At 38.1% G+C, this 25813-nt stretch overlaps 1 protein-coding gene across 2 annotated transcripts in view; it reads left to right on the forward strand.

The window, feature by feature from the left end:
- Positions 1-25813, forward strand: part of scube1 (signal peptide, CUB domain, EGF-like 1) — a 129364-nt gene that overhangs the window by 74883 nt on the left and 28668 nt on the right. The window contains exons 5-8 of one of the 2 annotated variants that reach the window (XM_063005349.1): positions 2184-2309; positions 6505-6621; positions 13434-13523; positions 23419-23535. In XM_063005349.1, coding sequence (XP_062861419.1) covers positions 2184-2309; positions 6505-6621; positions 13434-13523; positions 23419-23535 — 450 coding nt within the window. The remainder of the gene's footprint in view (positions 1-2183; positions 2310-6504; positions 6622-13433; positions 13524-23418; positions 23536-25813) is intronic. The other variant, XM_063005356.1, reaches the window with a different exon arrangement.

The raw sequence follows: 25813 nt of genomic DNA on the forward strand, positions 1-25813 counted from the left end.
TGCACATCTTAAGAAGTGTTTGCAGGAAGAATGGAACAAAATAAAACCTGAAACACTAAATCACTAAATCACCAAAACGTCATTCAAGTGTGGTGAAAAGGAATGGCAACATTACCAAGTGGTAAATGCTTTACTGTTCCAACTTTTTTTAGAATATGTTGCAAGCCTGAAATGCAGGAATGGATGTTTATTAATAAATGAAATGAAGTTGACCAGACAAAACATGAAATATCTCATGTTCATCATGTGTTTTTTTTTTATTATTATTTGCATTTTCCATGCTGTCCCAACTTTTTCTGATTTGGGGTTGTAAATCAAGTTTTTAATATGACAACAGGTGTAGGTTCCACAAATAATACATTTTTAGCATTTTTCTTGAAATAAACCTACTTAAAATGTAATGTAGGTTAGAGTTTTAAAAACAATTTAGTGTAAGATTTATTTTCTATACCTTTTCTTACACCGCTTAACACAGGTGCCAAACATTTTGAAGTTGACTGTTTCACAGATGAATACAAACAAGTCTTTTTGTTCTTCAAGTGCTTAATGGCTTTGTGAAGGATGTCGGCATGATAATTAGGCTGATCAAGGCATGCTCAATTCTGACCATAAGAAAAGCAGCAAACCCCTCAAGCATCCCAAGAGTTTCTGAAGAGCCTCAACTTCAAGAAAAGTAGTGCAGGATGCCATGGCATTACCACAGAGATCTTTTATGTGAACCTTTGTAGTTCATTGTTCATTGCAAGAAGCTTAAGATGCCTATTAGAGACTGACAAGTGCCTTTTTATCTCTCGCTGTATCTTATGTTGCCATTTAGGCAAAGCAGTTGATTGAATTTCTTAACAGTGTTACATAATTATGCAATACAGTCTTTTAAATGTAGTAACTCACTTTGTAGTGTTTAGTAAAGGCTTTAGCTGTTTCTCTTTTGAACTTTTTTTTTCTTTAAGCTTCTTCTACTGTAGAACAAAATTAATTGTATTGTATGTACACTGATCAGTCATAACATTACAATCATCTCCTTGTTTCTACACTCACTGTCCATTTTATCAGCTCCACTTACCATATAGAAGCACTTTGTAGTTCTACAATTACTGACTGTAGTCCATCTGTTTCTCTGCATGCTTTGTTGGCCCCCTTTCATGCTGTTCTTCAATGGTCAGGACCCTCCCAGGACTCCACAGAGCAGGTATTATTCGGGTGGTGGATCATTCTCAGCACTGCAGTGACACTGACATGGTGGTGGTGTGTTAGAGTGTGTTGTGCTGGTATGAGTGGATCAGACACAGCAGTGCTGCTGGAGTTTTTAAATACCGTGTCCTCTCACTGTCCACTCTATTAGACACTCCTACCTAGTTGGTCCACCTTGTAGATGTAAAGTCAGAGACAATCACTCATCTGTTGCTGCTGTGTGAGTTTGAAATCTTCTAGACCTTCATTAGTGGATGCTGCCCACGGGGCACTGTTGGCTGGATATTTCTGGTTGGTGGACTATTGTTAGTCCAGCAGGGACAGTAAGGTGTTTAAAAACTCCAGCAGTCCTGCTGTGTCTGATCCACTCAGACCAGCACAACACACACTAACACACCACCACCATGTCAGTGTCACTACAGTGCTGAGAATGATCCACCACCCAAATAGTACCTGCTCTGTAGTGGGCCTGGGAGAGTCCTGACCATTGAAGAACAGCCTAAAAGGGGGCTAACAAAGCATGCAGAGAAATAGATGAACTACAGTAATTGCAGAGCTACAAAGTGCTTCTATATGGTAAGTGGAGCTGATAAAATGGACAGTGAGTGTATAAACAAGGAGGTGGTTTTAATGTTATGGCTGATCAGTGTATGTATCATATTTTTTTTAGTTAAAGAGAAAGCAAAGAAAAAGCTAGTTTGTACTTTTTAAAGACAAAAAAGATAGAAAGGCAGAAAAACTGATTCAGAATGTGTAAATGTGTTTTCACTAAGAGATTTTTTGTTGTTGTTGGAATTGTTGGGGTCAGTGGTAATGTCACTGTCTTTTTGGATGTACCAAGAGCCCTGTGGCAGAAACATTAAGCTAATTTACACCTCTCATATAACACGTCCATCTCCAGGAGTCTGCCTGAGGATTGTTTATAGTGGATCACATACACATCTTTCAGCTGTACAATTAATCTCTCTCTCACTTTCTCTTTTTTTCTCCAGATGGAATGAACTGCATGAATAAGGACCATGGCTGTGCTCACATCTGTAGAGAGAGTCCTAAAGGTGGTGTGTCATGCGAGTGCAGACCAGGGTTTGAACTGGCCGAGAACCAGCAGGACTGCAGATGTACGTTGTTTCACTACCTTAGCAAAACTCAGTCACATCTAACATTCCGACCTCCAGCCTTGCTTTTACTTAGCCCCCCTCCAAGATAGAGGCCTGTAGTTGATGCTCTCTCCACTTACAGATCGTTGTCAAGTTGAGAGTCAGGTTATAATAATAATGATAATAATAATTAATAATAATATCTTACTTTAGAATTTAGTTGTTTGGTTCAGTCCCATTTCAAAATCTTGTACAAAGTCTTCCCAGAAGAGTGGAAGCTGTTATAGCTACAAAGGGGGCATCAAATCTATATTAATGCTTATAGATTAAAGACTCTGTGTAGGCGTCCAGTTACTACACAAAATCAAATCATTATTTTATTTGTTTATTGAGTACTTTTTTACTTCATCAATTAACTTTAAATTTCCCTGCCCCAAAAAGTAACTTCAAGTAATATCACATCACTATGCCGTCATCACTTTGGGATGGTTGGCTGCATAGATACTGTAGGTTAGCTTTCTCCATTGGCCTTTGTCTTGTGTTAATTGTAGCAGACTAGCCCCTGATAATGCAATCAAACTTAAAAAATGTTTAAAAATGGTTTAAATTTGAAGGGGGTTGAATCTAATTACAGTGGTACCTTGAAACTCGACGTCAATTGGTTCTGAGAGCGGCGTTGAGGTTAAAAGGTTTTGAGTTTTAAGATATTTTTTCCCATAAGGATGTATGGGAAACCTGTTAATGTGTTTCATGGTCCCATGGACTTTTATCTATTTTTCGGCTAATGTAAAATAATGGGGCTGTTTTTACTCTTATACACTGACAATAACACAAATATAATATAAAGAACACTGAAATAAAAAGCTGATTCTTACAATTTCTTAGAACCCCGAGCTGTAACACAAGTTTAAAAGTGAAACAGGAGGAAAATCCAGCTAAACACAGATACATGTGGATGCTTTCAGAGTGAATCTGATGGTTATTCCACACAAATGCAGATTCGTCTTATATTTGCACTTTGATGACGTCTTACTACACCGCTCAAGCTAAGTGCTGAGCAAAGCGACTGTTTATTGTTAATTTGAAATTCAATAAATACATTATTTAAAATTTCTTCATGAAGGGTATTGAGTTTCAAAGATTTAGAGCTTAGGGGACATTGAGTTACAAGGTACCAGGTACAAGGTAAGTAATTTCATTTATTTAGTTATTTATTATGAAGTATTGAACCAAACCAACCAGCAACAGCGTATATTATTTATTTATTAAATTATTTTAATGCAAAATAAAAAATTAACTTTAAAAACTGTTATATTTTGCTTATATTTTATAAGGTTAAGAACCATTAATTAATTAATTAATCCCATAAAATATTGCAAATTAGTTCATCTTTTAGATTTATTGTAAATACAGCACTCTTTGTAAATTTAGTGTTTTATATGAATTTTGTTTTTTTTCCTTTTGTTGATTTGCTTTAGTCTCATCTGGATTCTAGCTAAAAAGTTAAATTTTCTGGAACACTTGAGTAGGAGGAATCATGGCTCAGATCTTTTTGGGGCAAAGACGTCTGCAATCATATGATTAAAGCAACGCTCAGAGAATTTAAGCTGTAACACTGTGGATAGTAATTAAACATTTTTAAAACCTAGTTATGTTGAAAACATTTTGACAAATTTTACAGGAGTTTAAACCATTGCTTAACAGTAATGATGAGACATTTACATAAGGTTTTTAACATGATAAAAAATAATTGACTTTTTCCATTAATGGAAAAAAAATAGCATGAAAAATGCATTGATAAAAGCACAGTTTTCAGCTTTACAGAAATACTAAATTTTTAGCTTTAAATTTTTCATTCAGTCATATCCGATATAAAAATGTGCTAATGGTACCTAAATTACATTATGGCATAATTACACTATGATAATTTCTGTACAGTTTACCTAGGGCTCGTGCAAAATCAGCTAAAAAGTTATCTGAATGTCCATTCCTTCAGACAAATTAAATTTTTTACAAATTAATATACTATGTGGGGTATTTCTTACACATTAGACTGTTTACCTGGTTTTAATAAGTTAAAATTATAAAAAAAAATGTAATGTGTAAAATTAGAACATGGTGAAAACATATCAGTGTCTTCTTTATGAATACCTAAACTCCCCAACCAGTCCACTAGACAGCAATCTGGGCAGGAGAGAAAGAGAATCAGTTTTTTATTAGTTACACTTAGTTTGGCAACACATTATGTTCCACGGTAGTTTCAGGAATGAAATATTGTGAGACGTTTTAACATGCATGATTAAAGAGGAGCTTGGGTATGTGTGTGTGTGTAAGCATGACATGTTTTAGGAAAAATTACATTTTTTTTGTATTGTTGAATCAATCACAGTGCATATGGCAGTTTCTGAACAGATACTATTGTTGGAAAGGCCATTACAAAAATTCCCCCGAGAAACATGAATTAAACATTATATTCTATTCACTGACAATGTCTAACAGAAATGAAATCCATGATCCAAGCAGGATGTAACATTTTGTAATGCACAACATGCTGACAACATAAATCATACTGTACAGTCAGAGAGTGAATAAACAAGAGTATGTCAGTGTACTATATGAACATAATGTAGTAGGCACCTGTTAGCTGAAGATCACTGGTATTATTTTTCTGTAACCGAATGATTGGAACACTACGCCTAAAAAAACGTCTTACAGAATCTGCTGGGTTAGAAACATACATTCAGAACATTAATATACATTTGGTGGAGCGGTAAATTCTAAAACCAGAATTTAAACAGTCAAGTGAACTTTACTTTTTGTGCTGAGCTCAAGACTAGCCATCCACAAAAAGGAAGACAGTGCTCCTGCTTTCTTTTTAAACAAACTTTAATCAAGCTTCAAAGTGCTATTAATGAAGCAAGGGCTACATTCTTGCACCCAAGCTTCCAAGCTGTGTTTAATAAATAGCGGACATGTTTTTTGCTGGTTCTTTAATACATTTAATCATCAGGATAAATTTCCCCTCAGCAAAAGTTGACAGTTTTGGTTTTTATTCCAACCTTGGACGCTTGGTTCGCCTCTTTATGAAGATACAAACAAATAAAATACACCAGAAGATTACCTCAGTAAACTTCAGGACAGTCTCCCCAAAGGAGTTCAAGACGTGCAAAAGTTGTTTTGTTCTAAAAATTTTGTTTTTTGTGTGTGTACACACATTTCCAGTATTTTTTGTTTGTATCATCATAAACTACTATAATGTCTAGCACTTCTAAGATTTTGGCTTATATAGAAATTACAATAAAAAAATTAAAGGGAGACATGACGTCCCTTCCAGATTCTGGCACTTGGTGTTAACAAACTGAAAAAATAATTTAGTTTAGTGCAGTTTCTGAAAGCATGTTTTGACTAAATGTACCTTATTAACACTTTATTAGGTAACTATATAGTCTTATTAAGTAATGATGAGTTAGCCTTGAATAATGATGGTTACCCTCCTAGAACAAACTTAATTTGGGATTGATCCCACTAGAGATGCCCTGGCTACCCCAACAGAACTGCTCAGGAGCTGGTAAATTTCTGTGGGAATTAACTATCATACCTAGAAATACAATCAAGAGTTAGGCTTATGAACAAATGGGTTGAAGATTAAAAGTCTTTATTTTGGAACTGCATGCTTCATCCCCACTCAGGGATGTAGGGGAGTTTGGTATCTGAGCCTGCACCTGGACACTGGACCTGTTTTGCTGTGCTTATTGGGAGTAGACAATCTTCTCTGGCTCCTTGAGATTGAGTCTCAGCCATTGCTTGCAGGAGTCAAGAAGCATTTGTGCAAATATGAACAGCCGTTCTTTTCTATCCTTAGTTCACAAAAACGTGGACACTGCCTTGCTCCACCTTGCAGCTTTCTTTTACCAGTTAGTCCAACCTACACTGCAGGTCTAGTCCGGCAGTAAGATTATAGGATGCTGTCTAGTCAGATTATAGGCTGCTGTCTCTTCCAGTGAGGAGGGCCTGAATACAAAGCCCCTGACCACTTGGTGGCAGGCCCCACAATCTCTTCCTCTATCATCACTGTTTGTCTATAGGAATTTTGTGTCTGTATGCTTGCTTTTTTGCTAGAAGTGGATGTGTCTTTTTGATCATGTAGTGTTTAAAAAAAGTGTGTATGTTCGTGCCAATGCTTTAAGTTTCTCTCACAGTCATTATGCATTGCCAGTGACGTGTAACTATGGGAATGGAGGCTGCCAGCACACTTGTGATGACACAGAAATGGGACCGGTGTGCGGGTGCCACCAGAAATACGCCCTGCACTCTGACAGCAAGACCTGCATTGGTGAGTCCTAGTCTCATAAACACAGTGAAATTCATTTAATGAATTATATGGAGTCTAATTATATTTGTGCAGAGAGAAATAGCAAGATAGCCATGAGCCAAGCCACAGGAGTTCTGTAAAGCCATTTGTCTGACATGATTTTTGTCTATTTCACAATATGTCATAGTGGCCGAGAAGAAGATAAAGCCCCAACATGTAAACAATCCTTTTTTGTTCAGAGGGCATTGATGGCTCACTGTCATGTGTTATTAGTTGTGTTATCAAGATTGAAGATACCCAGGTCATGGTCGAGGACAAGGCCGTGACCTGATTTAGTTGTGGAAATGCTCATCACAGTTTCTGGATAGTCACTGATACCTCACATTGGTCTCTGAACACAAGGGAGTTTAAATACACAGTTAACAAGGCAACAAAACAAGACACATGTGAGACACATTAATGTAATCAAAGGAAACATAAATCGTGTGTGGGGGGGGGGGGGGAGATCAAGACGAAAACAGGTGGAATGCCCAAAACGGCTCTGCCAGTGCAGGAGCTAAAAAGTATTCCCATCATTTTCATGCCCTTTTAAGTATTTGTCTCTTTTGCTCTTTCTTTTTTAAATCTAACATGTTTACATGCAAATATATTCACAGATTAAACTTGGCTATAGCCAGATAAAGAGAGAAATGTGAAAAGAAATACAGAGTTTGGATGTTTGTCAAAAAAGTGTGTGTGTGGGGGGAAGATGTTTTAGGTTATAGAAACTTTATTACTACAAGCTACAAGTGTAAAACACGATCATTCCATAGTGGTGGAAAAGATAGCTGGCAGCCTGTCAGATTCACCAGAAGGAAAATTTTATATGCCATATGGGTTTATCCATTTTCACATGCATTGCCCTTGAAAACATATGAAAATTTTATGTATCTGTCTGTTTTGGAATTTTACAAGACCAATAGGCTATATTTGGTAAGTCATGTTTTATGCTTATGCTTAACTTGTCTCTGTGTCATGTTTGGTGTAAAAGGTGTAGAGTCTTGTTTTTATTTTAAATACAATGTTCCCTTCTCTTTTTTATCTGTGGTGAGCATAACCTGTTTAATTAATAACTTAATCTGCATTAATTAGGAATGGTTTTATGTGAGCAAGAATAATTTGAGGCATGGTGGATGCAAGTTATATGAAAGCTGAATGTAACAAGGGGAAAGTGCGTAATTCAGATTCTAAATACAAAGGTTTTTCAAAAAGTTTCCGCCCTGAACTCCTCAGTTCGAAACTTGCCATTGCCACAGGTCGGCTGGGCACCATCTAGTGGACATAATTGGCAGTGCCTGCAGCAGACACGGTTCAGCTAGGGCGGGATGACCGGACAATGTGGGTGGGGTCTACAAATGCTGTGTAAGGACACTGATTGGCAGACAGTGAGGCGCCTGTGCAGAGTGCATAGGTGAAACAGGGTTCCGCTAAGGGCTGCGCGCAAGTCATAGGAGGCGTGAGCAGCAATATACCCACCTCGACTGCAATCAGGGATCCCCCAGCAGCGGAAGACAAATTGACTACGCTAAAATCAGGAGAAAATGGGAGAAAAATGCATAAATAAAAGAGAAAAAAAAAGGTTTCCGCACTTTTTTAAACTCAATTTATTAAGAATTAAAAAAACAAATGACATCACTTTTCTATCTTTCGATGCATTTTTCCCATCGTCATACCAACTTTTTAATGCCATCAGCAAAAAATGTTTTCAGTTGAGCACGTAACCACTGATGGCTGATGTACCGCTGCTTTCACATCATCACATGAAAATCTTCTTCCTCTTAAAGCTTCTTTGAGCGGTCCAAAAAGGTGGAAATCAGATGGCGCTAAATATATAAGCTATTATATTACTACTCCTTCCACCCTCACCGTTTCCAACCAAAATATAAAAGTGCGGAAACTTTCTGAAGATCCCTTGTACTTTATTTGTCATCATGAGAGCATGGATAAAAAATGGTCAAAAAGTTCCTGCGTTGTACGTGTACCATACTATACTGATGTAGAAACTACAAATCCTACAGTCAGTCATCCTACAGTCCAGTGCCAACACTGGAGGATAGATAAATAGAGACAGTGGTTCCATCAGTGCTATGCTCGTCATGATGTTTAGGGCAAAGGCAGATGACCTTGGGTGACCTTGTCTTTATGTATATAGCAGTACAAAGAGTGCGGTAAGTATCCAATGTGATCACTTTTGTGTCTGCTATTGGCTCATATCTCCAAGGTTTACAAATTTGCAGGGCCAAAGGTAACCTAGAAGACAACTACACAAAACAAAATTTTGTAAGTTTCCGCACTTTTTAAACTCTATTTATTAAGAATTTAAAAAACAAATTACACTGATGCAACGCTGCTTTCACATCACCATCACATCACAATTTCTTCCCCTTAAAGCTTCTTTAAACGCTCCAGAAAGGTGGAAATCAGATGGCGCTGGACTATAAGCTAATATAAAATAATCTGGACTATAAGTTCTCTTTCAGTTTCTCAGACATGACCAATTACTACTCCTCCCACCCTCACCGTTTCCAACCAAAATGTAAAAGTGCGGGAACTTTTTGAAGATCCCTCGTATATGCTACTATAAGAAAATCATTTATTTACATTTATTTTTTCAGTCTTGTATGCCCACTGCTTTAGGATGCTTTTTTATACAGGAAAAACCTGGAGGAAATTTTTATGAACCCAGAAACCTAGGTGCATAAGCACCAACCGTACTAGGTTGTATTATAGTTTGTATGATGGAACCCTTTTAGTTCATGCTTTGTTTTGTTTAGTTTTTTGAATCAATGAATGGTTATGCACATGTTAAGAATTTGTATGCAATGCTACCAGTGGCTTGAAGAATGTGTTTTGTAAATCCTTCTGTCTGCCTCTCACAGCAACAGGAGAACAAATTCTGGTTTAGAACTGCTGTTAATGAATTCTTTTTTATATTTTTGCTGCACAGGAAATAAAAAAGTGTAAATATTTGCGTTCCCTATATCTATTCATAAGACATTATTCAAATTCAAATGCTCTCATACACACTGTATATAAGTGCCTTACAGACTCTCCCAAATACAATAAATAAATATACGTGTGTTGTCATTCCTGCTGATTACCCTACACTGGAATAAGCATCTGTCTGGCCCTGTGGCCAGTAGTTGTACATCTTCCCCTGTCCTACTGCCTGCTGTACTACTCATTGCAGTCTTCTTTTGCAGCATTCGTGGAATGAAGCAAACAGCCACAGAAACCAGAAGAGGAGTTTAGAGACTGACCCCCCCCCCCCATTTCTTTTTCACTTCTTTCTGTCCCTTTCTCTACCTCTATGTCTCTCCAGACCGTTGTTGTGGTCTATGTGAATAGATGTGCTATGTGGGTCCAGTCTCTCCCTCTGTGTAGCTCTGCTTGATCCCCACTGCTAGTAGTGTTTCTCACAGGCTCCTTGTTCTACCTCTTCCTCCTGCCTCTCTGGTGAAAGTAACTGATTGCCTGTCTTGTCTGCAAGCGTAATACGACTTGAACTAGGAGACATGATTAAGATAAGAGTAGATACCTCAATTGCAGCCTGCATCAGGGTAGTGCCCCTTTAATAATTAGAAAAGTAGCCAATCAACCTCTGCCCGCCCTCTCTTAAAGCAGCTAGACAATGGCGAGTCCTGATCCTCGATCTCTGCATTTTATGCATTCAGATAATGTCACTAATAAATAAAAAAATTACATCTACTCCATCAACCCTTCTTCTTATAGGCCTGTCATGCCAACTGCATGTCTTCCACCTCTCCCTCCATCTCTGTACCTCAGTACTTCCCTCACTACTTCCTTTATTACCTCAGACTGTATGCCTGCATCTTTCCTCCTCTTACTAATAACACAAATGATCATTGCCTGCATGAATACGTGTCTGAATATTTTTTATTCTTTTTTTATTTATTCTCCCTTATCTGTTGATATCAAATTTAATAATAACCCCTAAGCTTGCTACAGTAGTGCATCTGTTATTTGGTTTATTTAGTGGTAGTAGATTTATTATTATTTGTCCTTTGTTTTTTGTGCCCTTCAACCCCTGTTTGACTATGTTTCTTACAGGGGCTAGTGACAAATGAGTCCCAGTTTCTTTTTTACAACCTCAGAACCTATGTGTGCCCTTTTCCTTCCAGTCAGTCTCTCAGTAAATCAACAGAAAACAAGAACAATTACAACCCAAAATCAGAAAAAGGTTGGGACAGCATGGAAAATGCAAAAAAAAAAAAAAACATTGTTAAACTTTTATTTTATTGCAGACAGTATGAGCCCAAGATATTTCATGTTTTTTCTTGTCAACTTCATTTGTTAATATACATCAATTCCTGCATTTCAGACCTGCAACACATTCCAAAAAAAGTTGAGACAGTAAAGCATTTACCACTTTGTAATGTTGCCATTCCTGAAATGCAGGAATAGATGTGCATTAACAAATGAAATTAAGTTGACCAGGCAAAACATGAAACATTTATCAAGTCAAGTCAAATTTATACTGTCTGCAATAAAATAAAAGTCATAGTAAACATAAGAAATACTGTGTTTTTATTTGCCATACTGTCCCAACTTTTTCTGATTTGGGATTGTTATAATTTATTAGTGAGGATGCTGTTAATTGCAGTTTTAATGCCATAACCTGTCATATACTGTTAAAGTTAAAAGATTAAATGCAGTTGTGCATTATATGGACAAAATATGTGGACACCTGACCATCACCTTGTTGGACATTCTATTTCAAAACCCTTCAACCCCTTTGTGAAGATGACAGCTTCCAATTCATTAGGAAGGCTGTCCACAAGATTTTGGAGTATGTCAATCAAAACAGTGGGCACTGATGTTGGACAAGTATGCTTGGCTTACATTTAGCATTCCAATTCAATTCTTTGCAGCCAACTGAATTTCCTCCACACCAAACTTGTCAAACCATACCTTTATCACTATCATAGATACAAAGCTGAAGGCATAGTATTTAATTAGTATAATTAAGTCTATACAGCTGTTAGTTATGGTTGTAGTTAAAACACCTGAACTCAATAAGTAGGACTGATGTCCACATATTTTTCACATTTATCATGGGATTTAGGTATTTATAAGACCTGAACAAACTATTTTTTGCTAATTTATTTTTTAAGGATTACAATTTTAAAATGAGATATGACACAACAGAAAGTGCCAAAACCAATAAACAAAATACACAAATACAGATATACACCTATACATGGTGTTCCAAACAAATGCAAACTGTTCTTAAAATTTTAATAAAGCTATTTATATTAGATGTAGTATAATGTGAGTTTTCAGATAAGGGGTACAGATGTGATGGTCAGCTGCCATTTATTTCTGGCAACAGTCTATTTAGTGCTTTCATTTTAGTGACATAATCACCATTCAACTAATCTCAGCACTGGAATCACATGGCATCCAGGAGATCCTATATAAGTAGATATGGAGAGAAAGGCTACACGCCAAAACCAAAAATATGTCCTAGGAAGTAATATTAAAACTAAAAAGCCTAAGTGTTTAACTAAACTAAAAACTTAAAATTTTAATTAGCAAGAAAAAACTGTAGAAATGACTGGAATGCCAATATTGCCATGTCATTTATGTCTATAGAAGTGTATGTTAAGTTTACCTGAATAATTAGCGCAAGACAGCTGGTTTAATAGTACATAATCTTTTCACACAGATCATTTGAAGCAATTCTCACACCTTTTTTGTGCTATTGGCTAATTTAAAACAGCCCATAACTGTAGTCTTTCCATCTGTAACACCAGTCATATACTGGTGTATCTGCATGCTCATTAACTAACAATCCATAGTAACTCACAAGCCTGGCTATAGCCTTGTTTCTTTCACTCAGAACCTAATTTCCTGCATTGACTTGATTGTCAAAGCCAGTTGTGAAGTGTTCCATAGACAAACAGGCAACCAGCGCTGCCCCCAGACTTAATTGACCTCCTCTGTCTGCATGCCACTTCCGCCTCACTGCCACCACAGGTTCCTCACCATGAGGCGGCACTTCTCTGTCTTGTTACCATGTCATCTTTCTCAACTTCTTTACTTATTATGAATCCTTCACTGTTTTTCAAGTAAGGTCAATTTCCAGTCATAATTTGACTTTCCTTTTATGTTACTCTTATTGTCTTTGTCTTGTCCTCGACGTGTATCATTCCACACTGTTCTTTCTTACTTTCTTCTCTACTTCTCCTCTCTCTGTCACTGCGGTAATTGAGTGGCTGTTTGATATGGAAGACTGCAACGGCAGCATCAAATGTCAATGTCAACATTCCCTCTACTTCCCCTAAAGCCCCTAATTTAATTTATTTTCTCATCTCAATTTAATTTATAAACCTCCTGTGTCCCTGCCTATCATTTTCACAATAATTCTCAAGGCTGATCTCTTTTTCTTGGGAGAGTTTGATTTGACCTTTATCTTGACTATTTATACATTCATTAATTTCATTAACACTCTAACAGGGTTTATTGGCGCTTTTTCTCAGCTTTTTGCTTCTTGGCTTTGGTTTGTGCTCAAACGCCAAGAGGATCAGGCAGTGTAAGCCTGGGTGGCCGAGCTGCGGCAACTGTAAGCAGGCCTGCCTGTTACCCATCTGTCTGTCCTGTTGCTTTGGGACGAACTGACATGGGATCAGTCAGGCCTGCTCCTCAGAGGCCTGTAAGCCAGGAACCCGAGGCTGGCTGGTCTATGGCAGGGCTGTCTGTGCGGGGCAATGGACATTGGGCTTCTAATTAACCTACTGCTCCCTGTTTGTCCTCTGTCACTTGTGTTTTAGAGAAAGATGAGGCTGCAATTGAGAGCTCTGAGTTCAATACCACGTCAGTAGCTGATGTGGACAAGCGGGTGAAACGGCGTCTACTTATGGGTAACTCCTTTCTTCCTCTTTCTATGTGTTGCCATGGCGCTTGTGCTTATTTCCCCCTCTACTCCTTATTTCCTTTCTTTCCTTTTATTTGTTTTGTTTGAGTTGTTCTCCCCCTCTCCACATCCTTGAAAGTTTCTGGTTGTTTCGACATCTGAAAAAGCCAGAGAACAGGCCCTCTAAACATGACAAGGTTCCTTCTAAACTTTCCCAAGCCTGCACCCAACCTGTTTTCTTTCATAGGAACGCTAATGAAGGTTTTTTATTTAAATCTAATCACTTCTGACAGATCTCTTGCTATTCCCATTGCATTAAAAGACTTTACAAAAAAGCCAAACAAACGGGTCATTTTATATATTTTACGTATATCGCTGATAGTCTTGTTTATAATGTACATCACAGGTATATAATAAGTAATTAAATGTAATTATTTTGTTTATTTATTACTTTTATTATAACAGGTAATAGGTTAACAATAAACACTGTTATAACTGTACAGTAGACCCTTGAGTTACGAATGGTTTACCATACGAACATTTCGGGTTATGAACAATCTTTTTCAACTTAACATACGAACAAATTTCGGATTACGAACAGAAATTTGCGAAACACGTGACGTCACGAACAAGTTCACTCCAACCGTCTCTCTCTCTCTCTCTCTCTCTATATATATATATATATACACAGTGAGCGAACGTTCGGACAGCGGACGGTGTTTTTCCGATGTTTTCTTTATACTTTGTAAAATTCAATATTAAAATGTCCCCAAACAATGTGCAAAATGAACAAATCTATTACATTTGTTGTGTTGTATAATTACTCCTGCCAGTAGATGTCACTGTGTATCAGGCAGAGGGGACAGTGAGTGAGAGAGAAGAAGGAATTTGGCTCAGTAAAGTTTTCTTTCTTCCGTGCAATTACACCTACAAAATACAACACTGTGGAAATAAAGAAGGAAATAATAGAGAAATATGAGAGTTATTGTTGTTTCTGGTAGATACATTTTATAAAGTACAGCACACGTACGTGTTTTATGTACAGTACTACTGTGTATTGTTGTTTATTATTGTTTATTACAGTAATGCCTATTCTATAATTTAAGATTTAAGGGAAAATATAGTTGTATTTATAACAAGAAAGACCATTTAAGACATTAGAAAGGTAAGGTAAGGGGGTGGTTTGGGAGGTCTGGCAGGGATTAATTCTGTTTACTTTATTCCTGTGGGAAAAATAGGTTGAACTAACGAACATTTTCACTTAAGAACAGCCCTTCGGAACCAGTTAAATTCGTAAGTCAAAGGTCCACTGTAATGGTCACATGAAATGCTGCACCTTGTTGTTTTATTTTTAAACAAGAAGATAAGTGGTCCATTAATGACTGCTATCACAAAATTGAAAGTAGCAATTAAATGGACTCAGTGATGTTTCATATGTAAATAATTTTATTTACTAACAAAAATGGGTAATTGTTGACATGCTATTTTAGGAATCCCTTTGGGTTGGTATCGCTTCATGTTGGAACTACGTCAAACTATTCCATCCATTTAAGTTTTGACTATTTTAAACAGTATGCCTCTTTACAGACATGTGCTTCATTAAATGGCTGAGTTAGCAGAAGCACTTAAAACATCATCATTTTATCTATAGTTGTGTCTTTCAAAAAATTTTACTGTTTTAGTGTAAGGGTCTTCTGTGCAAAAAATTGCATATTCAACTAATTTAATATTACAACTAAGACTAACTGGATCACAGCCGCTTAGGTGGCACAGTGGTAAAACACACTAGCACACCAGAGCTGACATCTTAAACACATTGGTTCGAAACTCAGCTCTGCCATCTGGCTGGGCTGGGCGGCTATATGAACAACGATTGGCTTGCTGTTTAGCCAGATGAAATGCCAGATAGGGACTCTCTCATGGCTCATGCAATTACGATCTCTGCTGGCTGATTGATGGCGGCTGCACAAAGTCGAGGAAGAATGCGTTGATCAGGGTGTGGCTCTCTGTACACAAAGCTGATCCGCATATGTACTCGCCTAGTGCGAGTGAAAAGAGGCAGTCAGCTGCTGCACATGTGTATGTTTGCTTCGTTCTCTTCAATCAGAGCGGGGATCGGCATCATTGGAGAGGAAGCATGATACAATCGGGCAATTGGACGCGCTAAAGTCGGGAGAAAAAGGGAGAAAATGCATGAACAATATATATGGTGTACTAGCGTGTAGCTTTTACTGCTGTGTGCACAGAAGACCCTAACACTGAAACAGTATTAATGGCATTATATTGGTATTATTATAATTAGTTTGTTACACAAATGCACTGTTTTAAAGATTGGCACAGAAGGTACACTACATGGCCAGAAGAGACATTTGTTTATTATTGAGATTTATTATTGAGATCAGGTGTTTTAACCACACCTACTGTTGGAAACATGTGTAATATCAGTGATACAGAATAAATCATATGCTTTTAACTCTGTGGCAACACTTGTTTTATCATGACTGTGCTGCACTTTCTGTAAAGACATGGTTTGATGAGTTTTGTGCAAAGAAACTCTGATTACCTATACAAAGACCTCAACCCTACTGATCACTAGTGGGATGAACTGGAAGACTAATTTCCAGAGTCACACTTCTAAATTTTCAGGAAAGCCTTCCCAGGGAAGCAGAGGCTTTTATAGCCACCAATAGGGTGAAAACTTCATATTATTGTCAGTTTTTTTTGGAATGGGATGTCATGTGCACAAAAAAGCACATGGGCAGGGTTTCACATATTTTTGGCCATACAGTTTAATTTGTTTATTGGTACAAGTCGGGGTATGGGTGTGGAGAAATGCTTTACCTCAGGATTGTGTTAAATTTGGCACTCAGTGCTCCCACCTCAGTTTGCCCTGCTGTCACAGCTATGGCCAGTGGCATTGGGATGTGACCAATCCTGGCAAATTTCATTTGGAAAGTAGGTGTCAGTGGAAAGGTCTGCTGGACTCATTTTCTCTCATTTTCTTTAAAGGAGAAGGTAAAAAAAAAAGTCTAATTATTTGATTTGTTCTTTTGCTAATTTTCTTAATTGTAATTGTTTTTTTTTTTTAAATGAATTTAGAAAGTTTTCAGACCTTTTGACTTTTTACACACTTTATTGCTTTGGGTATTTGATTTCGAATTTATGTAACTTAAATTTCTACCCTATAGAAATATGTGGGTAATTGTTAAGTTAATATAAATTTTTTTAATAATAATAATAATTATTATTATCATTATTTATTCTTACTTATATAGCACCTTTCATACAACAGTAGTTCAAATTGCAAAAAATGAATTTAAGAAAAAAAGAAAAAATCAAATAAAAAGAAATGCTTGATTAATGTTAAATGAATGAATGAATGAATGAATGAATCTGCTTCTTGTTCCTCAGCCTTTGTCCCGTTTTTTGGGGTCGGCATTTCCGGCTTCTTCCCATTAGGGGTCGCCGGCGAGATTTGGCACAGTTTTTACGCTGGATGCCCTTCCTGACACAACCCTCCCTATTTATCCGGGCTTGGGACCGGCACTACAATGCACTGGTCAGTGCATCCCAGCGGCTAGGTAACTATGGGACAATTCAGTGTCTCCAATTAGCCTATTGGCAGGACTGTGGGAGGAAACCGGAGTGCCCGGAGAAAACCCACGCAGACACGGGGAGAACATGCAAACTGCACAAAAAGGACCTGGACCGCCCCGCCCTGGGATCGAACTCAGGACCTTCTCGCTGTGTGGTGACAGTGCTACCCACTTAGCCACCGTGCCGCCGAATGAATGAATGAATGAAAAATTTATACACTATAAATCATCAAGTCACTTTAAGAAGTTCTGTTTCCTGTATTTGTGTTATTATGGAGGATTTAACTCCATGCTCAGAAATGGTACAACACTACATTCTCACTCATGACCTGTATTTCAGTTATGATGGGGAATTTTACCTGTATTTGAGTTATGATGGGGGATTTATAGAACTGTTAGGACTATAATAGGACTACACCAGCCTGTAAATAGTTGTGGTCAAAGTGACAAGGCTTAGAAGTTTTTACATTTCATCATACAGTTATAAAAACCCATACATATTACTCAGAAAACTAAGAAATCTTAGTAATTTTACTGAGAACAAGGCTTATGCGTTTTTTTTTTATATTTTATTATATAAGAATGACCTGGATTTAAACTATACCTGCATAAAATCTGTTCTTATTCTCATACAAGTTGTAATTACAAACCTCATTTCTGAGACTTAATTGTATTTTGTAAATGTACAGAATGTAGAATTTGTTGCCTACAACACATTTAAGAAAAATGGGACAGAGTTATGTTTACATCTCCTTCCCTATTAATTACGCTTTTTAGTTGTTTAATCATTGAGGTTATTTATTGCTGCAGTTTTGCAAGTGGAATTTTTCCCATTCTTGTTTGATACAAGTCTGCTGAACAGTCTGTGGTCACTATTGTCCTATTCTCCTTTTCATGATGCACCATACATTCTAAGTAGTAGACAGATCTGGACTGCAGGAAGGCCAGTCAAGCACACACACTCTGCGTCTATAAAGCCGTGTTGCTGTATCACATGCAGAATGAGGCCTATCATTGTTGTGCTGAAATAACCCTGTAGCAAATGTCTCTCTTAAATTCAGATATGTCCCTTCATGTCAGTGCTACTATCACATACAACCCCTGGCAAAAATTATGGAATCACCACTCTTGGAAGATGTTCTGTCAATTGTTTAATTTTGTAGAAAAAAAATAAATCACAGACATGCCACAAAACTATCATTTTTCAAAATGTCAACCTTCTGGCATTAAGAAACAATAAAAAAAAGAAACAAATATAATAGTTGTGGTCAGTCACAATTGCTTTTTTTAGATCAAGTAGAGGAAAAAAATATGGAATCACTCAAATCTGAGGAAAAAATTATGGAATCACTCTGTAATTTGCAGTTTAAAAACAAAACATCTGCAGCAGATTAGATTTGCTAATTATTCTTCAGTTTAAAAAGAGTGCTTACACCTCGGAGAGCTGTTGCACAAAGCAGATTGTCATGAATCATGGTTCCAACACAAGATATGTCAGTTGAAACAAATGAGAGGATTATAAAACTCCTTCAAGAAGATAAATCATTGTGGAATGTCGCAAAAGATGTTGGTTGTTCCCAGTAAGCTGTGTTTAAAATCTGGACCAAGTACAAACAAAATGGGAAGGTTGTAAAAGGGAAGCATACTGGTAGACCAAGTAAGACATCAAAGCATCAAGATAGAAAACTTAAAGCAATATGTCTTGAAAACAGAAAATGCACAACAAAACAAATGAGAAACAAGTGGCCGGAAAGTGGAGTCAATGTCTGTGACTGAACTGTAAGAAATCACCTAAAAGAAATGGGATTTACATACAGAAAAGCCAAACAAAAGCCATCATTAACACCTAAAAAGAAAAGAACAAGGTTAAAGTAGGCTAAAGAAAAGCAATCGTGGACTGTGGGTGACTGGATAAAAGTGATCTTCAGTGATGAATCGCGAATCTGCATTGGGCAAGGTGATGATGCTGGAACTTTTGTTTGGTGTCTGTCCAATGAAATTTATGAAGATAACTGCCTAAAGAAAACATGTTAATTTCCACAGTTGTTGATGATATGGGCCTGCATGTCGGGTAAAGGCACAGGGGAGATGGTCTTCAATAAATGCTGGGTTGCAATTGTGGCTGAAAACCTGTCCAACCAGTGGCCAGTAAAAGTCCTATTGTATTTAAGTGCAGGTTGTACCTCCATGTTGCAAAGAATCTGGTCTAGAAACTAACTAGGTCATTTTGTTTATTATTATATGTTTTAGTTTATTGTCTTAATGCTTTCACAACTAAAGTTTCAGATGTTAGGTCATTATTGTGCCACTGTCTTGTTAAAATAAAGCAGAAAGGCAGCCTCAACCCATAAGGATCCCTCCACCATGCTTTTCAGTTGGGATGAGGTTTTAGTGTTGGTATGAATTTTTGGTACATTTTTGCGTCAAATATAATATTTGTCTTACCTGACTATACACCGATCAGCCATAACATTAAAACCACCTTCTTGTTTCCAGACTCACTGTTCATTTTATCAGCTCCATTTACCATATAGAAGCACTTTGTAGTTCTACAATTACTGACTGTATATTGTAGTCCTGACTGTAGTCCATCTGTTTCTCTGAATGCTTTGTTAGCTTCCTTTCACCCTGTTCTTCAATGGTCAGGACCCCCACAGGACCACCACAAAGCAGGTATTATTTGGGTGGTGGATCATTCTCAGCACTGCAGTGACACTGACATGGTGGTGGTGTGTTAGTGTGTGTTGTGCTGGTATGAGTGGATCAGACACAGCAGCGCTGCTGGAGTTTTTAAATACCGTGTCCACTCACTGTCCACTCTATTAGACACTCCTATCTAGTTGGTCCACCTTGTAGATGTAAAGTCAGAGACAATTGCTCATCTATTGCAGCTGTTTGAGTTGGTCATCTTGTAGACCTTCATCAGTGGTCACAGGATGCTGCCCACGGGGCGCTGCTGGCTGGATATTTTTGGTTGGTGGACTATTCTCAGTCCAGCAGTGACAGTGAGGGGTTTAAGAACTCCAGAAGCGCTTCTGTGTCTTATCCAATCATACCAGCACAACACACACTAACACACCACCACCATGTCAATGTCACTGCAGTGCTGAGAATCATCCATCACCTAAATAATACCTGCTCTGTGGTGGTCCTGTGGGGGTCCTGACCATTGAAGGACAGGGTAAGAGCAGGCTAACAAAGCATGCAGAGAAACAGATGGACTACAGTCAGTAATTGTAGAACTACAAAGTGCTCCTATATGGTAAGTGGAGCTGATAAAATGGACAGTAAGTGTAGAAGCAAGGAGGTGGTTTTAATGTTATGGCTGATCGGTGTATATAAGAATATTGTCACAGTAACACTGGGGAAAATCCAGGCAGTTGATTATGAGATCCGTGGTTATCTCAGTGATGTCCATCCATTAACATTTTGTAGCTGCTTTTCTTATCAAAATAACACATGAGTGAATTTAGAAATATTACAGCATGCCTTGCACTTTTACACTTGCTTTTTACTGAGAAAAGTAGGAGCAGTGCCAAAACTGATAAAACCGACGTTTTGATAAAAGCGTCAGTTTTTAAAAGGGCACCTTTTGTCAGCCTGTTTTTAAAAGGGCATCTCTAGAACCTACACCTTCAATATCATCTCATAAACTAGAACACCTAATGTTGTTAGCCCAGATCTTTTCTTCTGTTAAAGCTTATTAAAATGCTGTACAGTGATTACATATTTTACTTTCACTATTATATAACTATAATTATGAAGTATAATTATTTGTACATTATGTAGGCTGAATTCAAACAGTTTGAATTGCTTTCTTTTATACATACATGTCATTCTTACTAACAACCTGTATGTACACCGATCAGGCATAACATTATGACCTGAATCTTAATATTGTGTTGGTCCCTCTTTTGTTGCCAAAACAGCCCTGACCCATTGAGGCATGGACTCCACTAGACCCCTGAAGGTGTGCTGTGGTATCTGGCACCAAGATGTTAGCAGCAGATCCTTTAACCCCCCCTGTAAGTTGCGAGGTGGGGCCTCCATGGATCGGACTTGTTTGTCCGGCACATCCCACAGATGCTCGATTGGATTGAGATCTGGGGATTTTGGAGGCCAAGTCAACACCTCAAACTTATTGCTGTGCACCTCAAACCATTCCTGGACCTTTTTTGCTTTGTGGCAGGGCGAATTATCCTCCTGAAAGAGGCCACAGCCATCTGTGAATACCGTTTCCATGAAAGGGTGTACATGGTTTGTAACAATGCTTAGGTAGGTGGTATGTGTCAAAATAACATCTACATGGATGGCAGGACCCAAGGTTTCCCAGCAGAACATTGCCCAAAGGCATGTTAAGCCTGGTCGGTGTATGTGTGTGTGTGTGTGTGTGAGAGAGTGCATTTGTGTATGTGCATGTATGTGTGTATGTATGAATTTACCCTGTGAATAGTCAGACCCCTAGGCTATGTGGGTCCAGCTGTTACAGAATCTGTGCACTATGATGGCCTGTAGCATTAGTGGCTAATAACAGGGCATTGGCATGACTCATTTACTGTTAGAAAAATTTTGAGGCCCTTCTAACAAGACTGTCCTCAAAAACTGTTATACTTTAGTCATTATACCTTTATATTTCTCAGCTTTTAAATACAGTCTATATTTTGCCCTTGGGTCACTGACCCAGGTCATCTCCTCATCCATACTGTCTACATTAAAAGGAAATACTTTTCTTGTCCTTCATATTTAGGTTTTGCTTTCATTGTCCACAGTGTAAACTCAGGTAATAAATGCTGACATTCGTAAAGACATTTACAATCAATAGTACCTAACAAGTTAATGAGGTGAAACGTTAAATGTTTCTATTTTGTGCTATTTTTAATACCTTCTAAATCTTATTTTGCATGTTACCTACAGTCCCAGCTGTTTTAGAATTAGGTTTGTATATTTCACATATATACACTACTCAAAGGTGGTCTAAATTTATGTGGGAATCAAAGATAGTCACTAATATTGTGCATCTTTTTGCAACATATTTGCTGCATTGACTGTTGGTAACAGTTTATTTAAACCATCCATCATTACACTGATATAAGAATGTAAATAAATATGTAATGTGGTGGCATCTTATTTATTGGCAATTTATGGCCATATATTGTCTATAAATATGCTAACAATTGTATCTAATGGTAACAATTTGAACCATCCATCATAACACTGATATAGGAATGTAAAAAAAGCATATGCTTACTGTCATATGCCATAAGTATGGCCATAGCAGTTAATGCAAGTTGCTCTAAAAGTGCTATGTTAATTGTAATGCCAGCTTCTAAAATATGTAATGTGGTGGCATCTTATTTATTGGCCATTTATGGCCATACACCGATCAGCCATTCCATATACAAGCACTTTGTAGTTCTACAATTACTGACTGTAGTCCATCTGTTTTGCTGCATGCTTTGTTAGTCCCCTTTCATGCTGTTCCTCCACTACAGAGCAGGTATTATTTGGATGGTGGGTCATTCTCAGCACTGCAGTGACACTGACATGGTGGTGGTGTGTTAGTGTGTGTTGTGCTGGTATGAGTGGATCAGACACAGCAATGCTGACAGAGTTTTTAAACACCTCACTGTCACTGCTGGACTGAGAATAGTCCACCAACCAAAAATATATCCAGCCAACAGTGCCCCGTAGGCAGCGTTCTGTGACCGCTGATGAAGGTTTAGAAGATGACCAACTCAAACAGCAGCAATAGATGAGCGATCGTCTCTGACTTTACATCTACAAGGTGGACCAACTTAGTAGGAATGTCTAATAGAGTGGACAGTGAGTGGACACAGTATTTAAAAACTCCAGCTGTGCTGCTGTGTCAGTGTCACTGCAGTGCTGAGAATGATCCACCATCTAAATGATACCTGTTCTGTGGTGGTACTGTGGGGGTCCTGACCATTGAAGAACAGGGGGAAAGCAGGCTAAAAAAGTATGTAGAGAAATAGATGGACTACAGTCAGTAATTGTAGAACTTCAAAGTGCTTCTATATGGTAAGTGGAGCTAATAAGATGGACTGTGAGTGTAGAAACAAGGAGGTGGTTTTGTCTTATATATTGTTTATAAATATGCTGTAAATTGCAATTGTATCTGATGGTCTCTGAGTAGGTGACCCCATGCAGTTTGTTTTGCCAGTGTGAATATAAGACCGTGTGTTGTGTAGAGAAGTAAGTGAATGTTTATTGAGGATGTGTTGAGGTGCTACTCCTCCTGACTTTCTTATGCTTTGTATATCTCTGCATGTGTGCATGTTCACCCAGAGACCTGTGCTGTAAATAATGGAGGATGTGATCGCACGTGTAAAGACACGGCCACTGGAGTACGCTGCAGCTGTCCTGTCGGCTTCACCCTGCAACCTGATGGCAAGACTTGTAAAGGTCAGTGTGTCTGTTTGTGTATGTTTATATGTTCTGGATTTAAAATAATAGGGAACATTCCTTCATTTTTCTCTGGACATGTTTCTCTTCTGAATGTCAGGAAGTAATTTTAGACTTCCTGTATTTAGACTACAACATTAAATTGCAGGTAACTCAGAAGAATATTTTTTTCGCTGGAGATGCCTTGGTTAGTACCATGTGCTTATGTGAGTGATCCTTAGCCAAGACCAACTCATTCCATGTCTGTAGGTCCTGTCGTGTGGAATGGACCTTTGGTGTTGTTGTTGATGTTGCTCTGGCTGCGAAGCATTCCTGCTTCTGAAATTCCAGTACTGACGTCAATGACTGAGTATTTAAAGTTAAGCTACCGCTAAGTGATCTTGGCACAGAGTAATCGAGGGTTCTTTCTAAACAAAGCTGACAGAACACTGAGAGTGGGGCATGCTAGCTAAGTACTGACTATTAATTTACTAAAGCCACTAGTCATTGTGCTTTGAGTGCTTGTGGGGGTGAGCATGGTTTTACTGAGGACTAATACACATTCTTTATGCTATGGTATTCGTAGGGATGTGGTGTGACTATATCATTTTCTCTTTTGTGACAAGTAGAAAATCTGGCATATGCACTCATTAAGCACTTTATTAAGTACACATATCTGGTACATACATTTGTTGATTATTTTATTAACTACATTTATCATACAGATGACATTTGTGTGTATACAAATAATGACTGTAGCCCATCTGTTGCCCTGTACACTTGTCACCACTTTGTACTTGGCTGATCAACTAAAACCATTTATATAACCAAGCATTTACTTACTCACTCACTACCTGACTCATTTACTCACTCACTCACTCACTCACTCACTCACTCACTCCCTACCTGACTCATTTACTCAATCACTCACTCACTCACTCACTCACTACCTGACTCATTTACTCACTCACTCACTCACTCCCTACCTGACTCATTTACTCAATCAATCACTCACTCACTCCCTACCTGACTCATTTACTCAATCAATCACTCACTCACTCACTCACTCCCTACCTGACTCATTTACTCAATCACTCACTCACTCCCTACCTGACTCATTTACTCACTCACTCACTTACTACCTGACTCATTTACTTACTCACTCGCTCTCTACCTGACTCACTCACTACTTCACTCATTTACTCACTCTCACTCACTCACTCACTGACTCATTTACCTGACTCATTTACTTACTCGCTCTCTACCTGACTCACTCACTCACTATCTGACTTATTTACTCACTCACTCATTCACTCACTCACTCACTCACTACCTGACTCATTTACTCACTCACTCACTCACTACCTGACTCATTTACTCACTCACTCACCCACTGCCTGACTCATTTACTCAATCAATCACTCACTCACTTGCTCCCTACCTGACTCATTTACTCATTCACTCACCCACTACCTGACTCATTTACTCACTCAATCACTCACTCTCTACCTGACTCATTTACTCACTCACTAAATACCTAACTCACTCACTCACTCATTCACTCACCCACTCACCCACTCCCTACTTGACTCATTTACACACTCACTCACTCACCCACTCACTCACTCACTACCTGACTCATTTACTTATTATTTCACTCACTCACTCACTTACTCACTACCTGACTCATTTACTCACTCACTCACTCACTCACTCACTCACTCCCTACCTACCTGATTTACTCACTCACTAACTACCTGACTAATTTACTCACTCACTCATTTACTCACTCACTCCCTACCTTACTCATTTACTCACTCACTCACTCACTCACTACCCGACTCATTTACTCACTCACTCACTCACTCACTCACTCACTCACTCACTCACTACCTGGCTCAATTACTTAATCACTCACTCACTCACTTGCTCCCTACCTGACTCACTCACTCACTCACTCACTACCTGACTCATTTACTCACTCACTTACTTACTTACTACCTGACTCATTTACTCACTCACTCACTCACTCACTCACCACCTGACTCACTACGCAACTCACTTACTCACTCACTCACTACCTGACTCATTTACTAAATCACTTACTGGCAATTCACCTTCTGATATTTTTTGGAAGATAGGAAAAAACTTTTACAAACTGAATCCTGAGCCAGATTTTTAACCAAGGTGACCAGGACCCCACTTGAAGATAAGAGAAGATCCCCATGGGGGAAATTCAAGTGTTATAGTAGCTCCAGCAAAGAGTAAATACAGTTAGAGAAAATAAAAAAGATTAGAA

The sequence above is a fragment of the Trichomycterus rosablanca genome, chromosome 1, assembly GCF_030014385.1.
Source record: "Trichomycterus rosablanca isolate fTriRos1 chromosome 1, fTriRos1.hap1, whole genome shotgun sequence".
Taxonomy (NCBI): domain Eukaryota; kingdom Metazoa; phylum Chordata; class Actinopteri; order Siluriformes; family Trichomycteridae; genus Trichomycterus; species Trichomycterus rosablanca.